The 9,650-nt window shown below is 28.3% G+C and overlaps 1 protein-coding gene across 1 annotated transcript; it reads right to left on the bottom strand.

The window, feature by feature from the left end:
* Positions 1-186: 186 nt before the first annotated feature.
* Positions 187-2,605, bottom strand: LOC108689426. The gene is made up of 7 exons (XM_018196182.1): positions 2,408-2,605; positions 2,140-2,313; positions 1,663-1,865; positions 1,437-1,590; positions 1,063-1,331; positions 720-938; positions 187-606 (listed from the first exon to the last, which is right to left on the bottom strand). The coding sequence occupies exons 1-7, from the start codon at positions 2,454-2,456 to the stop codon at positions 553-555; spliced, it is 1,122 nt and encodes a 373-aa protein (XP_018051671.1). The 5' UTR covers positions 2,457-2,605; the 3' UTR covers positions 187-552.
* Between the last annotated feature and the right edge of the window lie 7,045 nt (positions 2,606-9,650).

Below are 9,650 nucleotides of genomic sequence, written 5' to 3'. Positions count from 1 at the left end.
TATATATACATATATAAGTTTTCAACAACTTTATTGGTACGCAGTCTTGAAAAAATGGTATATAAAAAGCATTCTTTTTGACTAATGATCTTCTAAAACATTCATCAAAATTGATTCATAGACCACGTCTTAAAATTTAAGTATTCTTATACACATATTTATCTTCGTGTATAAGAATTTGTTCCGAATCATTCTTAAACGTCACTGTTTGACTAGTCATTTTTAAGGTGCGAAAATGTTCTGTACTTGCAGAACTATGTTAAAAATAAGTACGTTAATTGCTACTTTATCACATTGGCAATAGGCCGTCTACGAAATATCCAAATTTTATATATATGCATTTTTCTAAAATCTCATTCAGCAATATTTACTGGCGTGTAAAACGTCAAGTAAAGATGTATATAACGTGTATAATAGAATATATATAACTATAGAACCCTTCTAGGCACAAGGTGAAAACATCGCTCGGCGTCGTATACCGTATCCGATATTTATAGTATCTTCGTGTAAAAGAGAATCGATATTCGAATTCGGCAGTCGGTATTGCTAAGTTCACAGAACCAAGGAATGTGGAAAAATCCTCATGCTTACATAATCATTCAGTACCTGTAAATGGAGAAAGCAGTTTTGTGAATATTCATCTTTACAAACATGTTCATTTTTTTTCGAGATTAACTTATGAAACATAATTAACATAAACATAATAAACGATAATTTACCTCTGTAAGAGCATCTTTCGTTAATTTAGGGTACAGATACGTGAATCCCGTGGTGTTCCATAACTTTCCGGGCTGTAAATACAAGTGCTTATTATATAAAAGTTCTTGATCTATATACGGGGACAGAGGACTGTTCTCCACTCCATCTTTGCGACATGCTTCTGCCCAAGGGGCCATGTGTTTGTCATTTACCTCCTCGACAACAGAGCTCATATCAGTCTACAAAATATAAGATAAAAACAAACTTCATATATATGAAATTACATATATGAAATACACACACACACACACACACACACACACACACACACACACAAAACACTTAACATAAAGGCCTGCATACTTTAGCCAGTGTAGATAGCGCAGTGCCCCAGTAGTCATGATTGATATTAAATAGTTCCGAGACTATGGCACTGATAGAACCTTGAGTAGAATCTCCCTCATCCACGAGATTATACGTCTGGCCTATTGTTTCTGGTCTGTTAGCTACGTGCCACATAGCTCTGACAACATCTTTCACATGAACCGTATTCATATGAAGATGCGGTCCCCAGAGCAATTTCATCATCTCTCCTAAATGCTTATAAACTGCACCCACTACCAGTCTTGGTGCTGCAAGTTACCAAGATATATATTCTTTTTTTTTTTTTTTTTTTTTTTTAAATCAAAAAGAATGCAGTTTTTAACAAAATAAACTGTGAGAGAAATTAGAATTACCTAGGCCATTTCTGTCACCGCAACCATATACAATAGCTGGTCTGAGAATGGTATATTTCAAATCTGGTATGTTCTTCAATTCGTGTTCCACTTGTAACTTGTATTTTGCAACAAATGTCCATGGTTCTTCGTCATCATCTTCCTTATGAGGAGTCTACATGACATTGTACAATGATCAATCCTGAATCCGTATTCGCACTAAAGTATATGGCATTAAGAGAGATACCTTTTCTGAAGCGTTAAGGTTACCAGAAGATATCTCCACATAATGCAAAGCTCTAATCTTTGCTGCTTGCTGGGCACAGTTCAGACTCAATTTGTAAATACCTTCTTTATACACTGGATCTGTGAGACCACTCTTTGTCTCTCCAGCACAATTGAACACATAATCGATAGGCTCGTCACAGGAAAACGCATTTTGGCAGGACACTTTGATAGGATAAAAATTATCCTTTTACAGATTATCATTTATATCATATTTTTTATACTTTATGATAAACTGCGACACGTGATAAATTAGTGATTACTCTTATCATACAGAAAATAAATACAATAATGGATAAGAAAGAGAAAGGGAATATTAACTATAATATTTTTTTAGCAAGTAGTAAAACTTGAAAAATTTTTTTTCTTTCAATTATATAGATGTAAATTGATTAAATCAATTTACTCCTGTTCTTTGATATATCCTGATCATAATTACCTATGTTAATCAAGTTGGCGCTCTTGAATTCAAGCAAAGGATGTTCGAACATCCGCTGGTGCTCCACATTGAACCACGCAGTTTGCGGTGGTACTTTGTCCACGACTCGCAAGTAGGATACCAGATCGTTATCCAGTAGATACCCCACGAGATTACGGCCGATGAAACCGCACCCTGTAACCACAAATGGATAAAGGTTTCAATCGTCACCGTCTTATCGCTCTTCCGCTCCATACACCCGGCATATAGATATGTAGCAAGACCTCACCTCCTAAAACGATCACTCTCGCTTTCTTATCACAGGTGGGCGTTGCCATGATCGCTTATCGTTTAATTGATCGACCTTTCGTTTCTTCGTCAGTGCGCGGTGTCTTTGACGGAAAGATCGTCAGACTGTTCACAGCTGGTCAATGGCACTTTGGACGCACCGCGCTCTCGACCGGTCTTGCCGTCTTGCTGCGTTTGCCGCTCACTAGTTAACCTAAAACTCCAGCAAACTAAGTGACATTGGCTCCTCTATACTTACGACATGTGTACTTCGAATTACATAGTAAGCATTTAAACTTTCCCAGTGGATAACACATCCATGGCATAATCAAGTTATCCACGGCACAAACAAATGGTTTATATGAAAATCTGGCAAAATCTAGAAGTGAAAATTTTAATATAATCGATAATTGATTAGGTCAGATCATATTAGTAACAAAATATGCATCGCGCAGTGCTACTGCATTGCATTATTATTGTTATTTTATAAATAATTATTTCGTATTAGATGTGCTTTATATAGTAACGTTTCTACAAAATGTATTATAATTATTTTAAATTATATAGTATCTGAATTATTCAAAAAGAGTTTTTCCAGGTTTACTTTACTACATCAATTTAATTAATTTTATTGTTATTCATTGTTTGTCATTGGAAATAATATTAAATAAAAAAAACCTTAATTGCATCCAAATAAGCGAGCAATGTTGTAATACCCTCGATTAACCACATGTAAAACCATCAAAATGGATTGATGGTTCCTGAAGCATTGATATGCTATTGAACGCAATTTTTAGTTTACGCATTAATGGATCTTCTTCTTCACGAAATATAACAGCTATTTCTCTAAAATCATTTCAAAATAATAGAATTTTGTTAGGTTTTACTTCTTCTATTTAATTGTTTTAAATTTTAGTTGTTTCTCTCTTAATTATAATCATATTTTATTATATATTAGGATACTGAATGATATTTTTATATGGGTTTGTTTTAGTGCAATATTAATTAAAATAAAGAAAACAAGTTAAAAAAATAAACTTTATAACTTTATAACTTTTTTTATAAATTAAAAAGAGATTTTGATATAAAATATGAGAAATACTGTTTAAAATGCATTTTCCTTAAAAAGAAAATGTAATACCTGTAATAAATAAATCCCAAATTTAGAACGGCATCTTATCGGAAATCTGGGATTAGAACATGAGTTATATCTGTTATATTCTTGAGATGCTCTTGCGATATGTAGTATGATGTGATTTCCTCAACAATAAGTGCAAATGAGAATAAATACGTATTTAACTGCTGTCTATGTCTGATGTTTACATTAATATCGTCTATAATTCCGAAAAATTATATTTTTAACTTAAGAATTTCTTACTTATTTTTATAACAGTTTCTAAAATAATTTCCAAAAAATACGTGTTTTTAACTTATAAGATTATAAGTAAAGTGGAATTTATTCTTTTTTTAGTCTAAAAATATGTTATTTTATTTTAATTTCGCTCAGGTTATCATATATATCAGATATTTTAATAACTATTAAATTCACATTTATAAGTAGTATCAGGTATGGAATGGTTTTGTAAAAAGTGTTTCATTTGATCTAATTTGCTGTTTTTAATTTAATGTATAGATAGTGTTATAGGTAATACAGTAGTGTTTATAGTCTGATCAAAATGATTGATTATAACGAGAAGATAATAAAGCTCGAGAAAGAAAATTTAAGTCCACTTTAGACGATCTATATTTTCGGAATAGAATTTCATTTTTTATTTTGCAGTTGTCGAGTAACAGTTGGGACACTTCGTGTCGGCATCTTTGATTTCTCAACGTGATTATTTGCTATATTAATGTCAAGATCGAATAAAAGAATGTCTTATGTATTTTCTAAAAAATACTTTTAAAATTGTTTTTGTGTATAGTCAAGGTCTAAAAGGTTGCAACATGTTTTTTTTTAATGTAGGAATGGAATATACTCATTGATCGACTGATTTTTATTTGTCAATGAATAAGAATTAATCGCTCGGCGAGCAAGCTGTATTTCGAAACCCATCGAAAAAAATGTTGCAACCTTGTAGGCTTTGTTTGTATGTAAATACGAGGACATAAAGACATAATCGTCTGAAGTTGCACGCACTGAAAAAAAATATAATCAATTTTAATAAATATTTAGTTGAATACTGCCAACTAAATATTTATTAAATATAAAGATATATTTATTTGATACAAGAAATGTTAATTTGATTCAATCATTTTTTTTATTGAACAAATATTTACTTACTGTAAGTAAATGTTGGTAGTATTGAACTAAATATTTATTAAAATTAACTATATTTTTTTCTCGGCGCGTATCGGAAAAAGCACAAGAAAGATTAAAAAGAAGACATGAGAAGGAATGGTTAGACATTTGTCAGGATGCGCTCCTGTTATATAACGTATATCGTAAATAATACATCTCAGAAATTTATTTATAAACATCTATTAAATTATTGAAAGTCTTCTTTTTTATGTTTTATTATTTTCTCATTCAAAATTAGTCAGATTTGATCAACACTAAACACTGCACTATATATAATTCTTTAAAAATATTGTAAATACCAAGTAAAACGTATTCTGTAAAAAATGTATAGACTATTTAGCAAGAACACAAGTAGGTCGATCATCATGAAGTTAAAATATAATAATACTAATTTAAAAGAATTGATTAAAGAATATTCTTAATTTCAAAAGATATTCTAGAAACTGATATCAAGAAGAAATTGTTCATTAATAAATCATTAATTAAGCATGTATTAAGAAGGTTTACAAATGCATAATTCTCTCACTTTCAAAAAAGAATGATTTTACTATGGTGAAATGCGATAGCAGTATTGCTGAGACGTGATGTTCGGATTCGAGGAGTCACCTCGAAATCCGTTATTTTTTGAAAATCAAGTAGATAACTTGTTATATTTCTAGTTGATGTATTCGACAAAATCGTGTAATTATATTCATATGTTGTAAAAATATCAAAAGTCATCAGAAATCTTGGTTCATCTCAACAAGGAAATATTCGGGCTCCAATTGGCAGAAAATCTAATGCGACTTTCTGATCTGTTATATTTCAACGATATATTTTACATAATTATAAATATTCAATTGAATATATCAATCCGCTTATAACATTTTAATTTTTACTCACGTTGTATCTCCTTCATCATTTATAAATGATGTTCTGAAAAGCCCTCCACTGTCTCTACTTTTGTATACTCAAATTTAGGCTGTAAGAACCAGGTAGTGTTTTCTTATCGAAATAAAAAACTCAGACTTTATTTTTACTATTGTATTTAGAGGATACTGGAAGAAACAGTCAGAACATATGGTTCTTTTTCTTTTTGTTCTTTATATAAAGTTTTCAATTCTTCAAAATATAATTTCTGTATTTGTGATGTATCCGCGTGTAAATTTATATTTTTCGTTGGGCTATTAATTTGAATAAAAATTGTACATCGACTTTGAGAAGAATTTCTGTTCGTAGTATAACGTAAGTCTGATTGGATTATATAATGTACATATATATTGTCCGGTCAATCTAGTATGAATATCAATTATAATATGTTCAAATGTTTCTATGATACATAAATTTATGATTACATAAATGTGTCCCTTCTTCAAATCTTATAAGATTTTATTAAATTCTTTTTTATAACAAAATTTGGAAGCTAATGGTAATAACAACAAATCAAGAAAATTCAATAAATATATTTATTTTTAAATGGAAAAATTAGCATTCGCGTTGTATATTTATGTACTGTATATTCAACTTATCATAAAAAAATCATCTAGTTCAGAAAAAAGTATAGAATAAAACATGAAAAATGTGAAATATGTATATATTATTTCGTATACTTTCTTTCGAATTATTCAAACATATTCTACGTTGCATTTTGAAAGGTATCTGTTGCGAGATTATTCTTTAAACGTTTTATCGATAATTATCACTATCGTTAACTAAGTGACAGCCAATCACATTTTCTTTCAGGATTATCCTATCATTACTAGTTAACGATAACGATAATTATCGATAAGACGTTTAGAGAATCCCGCTATTAATAATGAAACCTGTGAGACAGAGAAAATTTATTTACAACACTACGTCCATGATCATAACTTAGGCTACATTTTAAAACGTCCTTCAGAAAGAAATTTTTACATAATATACAGTACACGTAACGTAATATATTACGTAATATATTACGTTATAAATAAGATTTTCCTCGGAAAGAATATTTTGGAATGAAAACAGATACACGATAAACTACATTAACTTTTGTAATCCGTCTTAGCGAAATTAATTACTAGACTATCAATTAATAACAGCTTTAAAAACTTTATGCCAATTTTCGTTTGAGATGTCTGTAGGAACATTAAAAAAATATAAACGCAGAACTCTTTTCATAGTTTTTTCATTCAAATTTTATATAAAAAAAAGGAAATAAAAATATATAAGCCATTACAGTAATCGGGAGAAACACAAAAATAAAAAGTAAATCTTATTGGTAGTTGTTTAAAAAATAAATTTTAATGAAAAAGTAATCTTTGATTATAAATTATGTATCCTAGTGATTACACAGATTGTTCTGATATACGTTATATTTTTGGCGACTCACCTTGTATATTAAAATTGTGCACTTATTATTTCGTAATAGCAATGCTTAACACAACTTGATAAATTGTTAATATCGAAAATATATAATTACGATCTTATCGTTTCGAGAGGTAATTGAAAACTGAGAATGTTTTCGATGTCCGATACAAAAATACATATAGCATATTTAAGGTCATTAGTACATATATCTTAATTACTAATAATCAATAAATATTATTATTTAATGTGTAATTAGATTGATACTTTACAGTAATTTTTCTGTTTTGTGCCTAAAAGTGTTAAGATAAAGTCATCGGAAAATTAATATGTATGAGATATTTCACTTCTTGTATCAAAATACGGGAATAAGTGTAAAATCTAAAATATTTTGTAGGTAAAATTAATTTTTAGATGACATTACCTTTATAGTTTTATATACAAAATATTATCATATATAAAACTTTAAAAAGTTCATTTTTTTCTCGTAAAAAATATTGAATATAATGATCGTAGAATATTTGTGAAACGGGAAAATATATTAAATTTTAAAACAACCTTATATATATGTTCAAAAAGATATATTTTTATAATTTCACATAGATATTAAAAAAACTTATACTCTTTCGAATTTAATGATCCCAACACAATAATTGAACCTATATTTAGCTTAAGGTTTTATGATAAAGTAATTAATCAACAATATAATTACAATGGGAAAATTATAGTATTGTACCATATTCTTGCTATAAACATTATTTGAAAATCTAAAGATATTAGTAGTACATTATTTTTCAACATGTATTTAAATCAGGAAATTCTGTTTATCGTTTCATTATTTTTCGAGCCGTTACAAAAAATATTGGAAAAAATTTACTGATTCACTAATTTAATAATGATAAATTCAAGAAAATAAGAAAATAACAATCGATTCGGTCCAAATAAAACACATTCTTTTTGTTATGCTTATTGTTATTAGCAGTAGTCGAGAGTAAAAACAGATTAATAAATATCTTCAAAAAATAATATTCTATCAAAAGCAATTAGCAACAATTCAATTTAATTAATATAAGAAACATTTGTTTAAAAAATGTTGCAGATTTTGTATGTGATAAATTTTCGGTATATAAATTAACGCAGAATATTTTTCGAATTTAAACTTAAAAGTCACTATTTTTTCCAAACTAACGACTTGTGTAGACACTGAGACAATATCAACATTTAAACAGATGTCGAAAATACACGTTTCAAAACAATCAAATCTAGTAGATCTGCTTTCTTTGAAATTTTTGCATTGTTGCAATATGTTCTGCTTTGGATGAAGCTGAATTTTAAATTAATTTTCTAACTAAAAATGTATCAATAATGTTTTCCAACTTTTGAACGTAAGAAAATAAACAGACAAATATATGCTTACAATTAAAAACCTAAACTTTATATGGGAAATACATATCATTTAATTTTGTTTAAATTGTATTCGGCATATGCTTTGTCACGTATCTGTGTTTTATTGAAAAACTTTCTTGTATTTCTTTTGAATATAAACATATTTTAAAGTAAATTTTTATACATTTCTCACAATATTTAAATAAATATTGCAAAATATATGGAAGAGATCCCGGTCTCTTTCTTTGCATCATGTACTTATCCTATTATAAATCTACGTTTGATCATAATTACATGCTTGTTCTTAGTTAAAGTTCTATTGGATTGTGTAACATTTTAAACAATTATATACATTTTCATCATAAATATAAATTATTACATTAGATATTTATACTTACACATCCAGTAATATTGATATTTTGAGCAGTTCATCTAATAATCAAAATGTGGCAAAGTGATTCTTTCTTACTGGATTACATTCTAAATAAAGAAGAACTTTTATTTTTCCATGTATTGTAAATTTCGATGACATTCTAAAAGAGGCAAATAATTCTTTTTAATTACAGACCAAAATTAATTTTTGCTAAATTCCTGGGCAAAAAAGAGAAAAAAGACCTATTTATGATCTCCTTTGGCAAATATTCTTCGCGACGCTTTTAGCAAAACTTTAAATTTGGCTGTCAATAAAAATTAGTATTGACATCCTATTTATTTTTACAATTTTACTGTGATAGAAATTACTTTCCATTTTATCAAAAATATGTATATATTGTATTTGAATGGTCATAAAAGACCGAAGATATATTCCTATTGTGTAACGTTAATTCTTTACGTCTGCCGTTACTGTATACGTATGTTTTTTCAATTTTCAATTTGTTTTTGCCATACTATAATAAATTCTCATTAAGACTCCTTTGATGCAAGCAGTTTTTCTAACTTATCGCAATAATTACAATATTTGATTTCAAAACAGGATAAACATATAATAATAATTATCATTACAATATTTGTTTTCAAGATAGAGTAATTTGGTTTTGTGCATTATTTTTATTTTTGAAACCGATAGCAATATAATTGCATTATGCGACATGAGAAAGATGCATGCATAAAAGAGACATAAGAGAAGATTAAGATGCTAATTGTTACTAATACTAGGTTATTTTATTTACATAATCGGCTAACGATTTATAAAATCAGATAGTGATATTTTCTTTCACATATAGGTAAACGTAAT

This window comes from Atta colombica, unplaced genomic scaffold (genome assembly GCF_001594045.1).
Source record: "Atta colombica isolate Treedump-2 unplaced genomic scaffold, Acol1.0 scaffold27, whole genome shotgun sequence".
NCBI classification, from domain to species: Eukaryota; Metazoa; Arthropoda; class Insecta; order Hymenoptera; family Formicidae; genus Atta; species Atta colombica.
Note: the sequence above shows the minus strand (reverse complement) of the source record. Positions and strands in the feature narration are given on the sequence as shown.

Excerpts from the sequence above, each read along its gene's own strand:
- LOC108689426 (XM_018196182.1), bottom strand. The coding sequence starts at position 2,456 with ATGGCAACGCCCACCTGTGATAAGAAAGCGAGAGTGATCGTTTTAGGA. Across the intron at positions 1,866-2,139 it reads CGCCAACTTGATTAACATAG|TGTCCTGCCAAAATGCGTTT; the intron begins GTAATTATGATC and ends ATCCTATCAAAG. Across the intron at positions 607-719 it reads CGAAAGATGCTCTTACAGAG|GTACTGAATGATTATGTAAG; the intron begins GTAAATTATCGT and ends CTCCATTTACAG.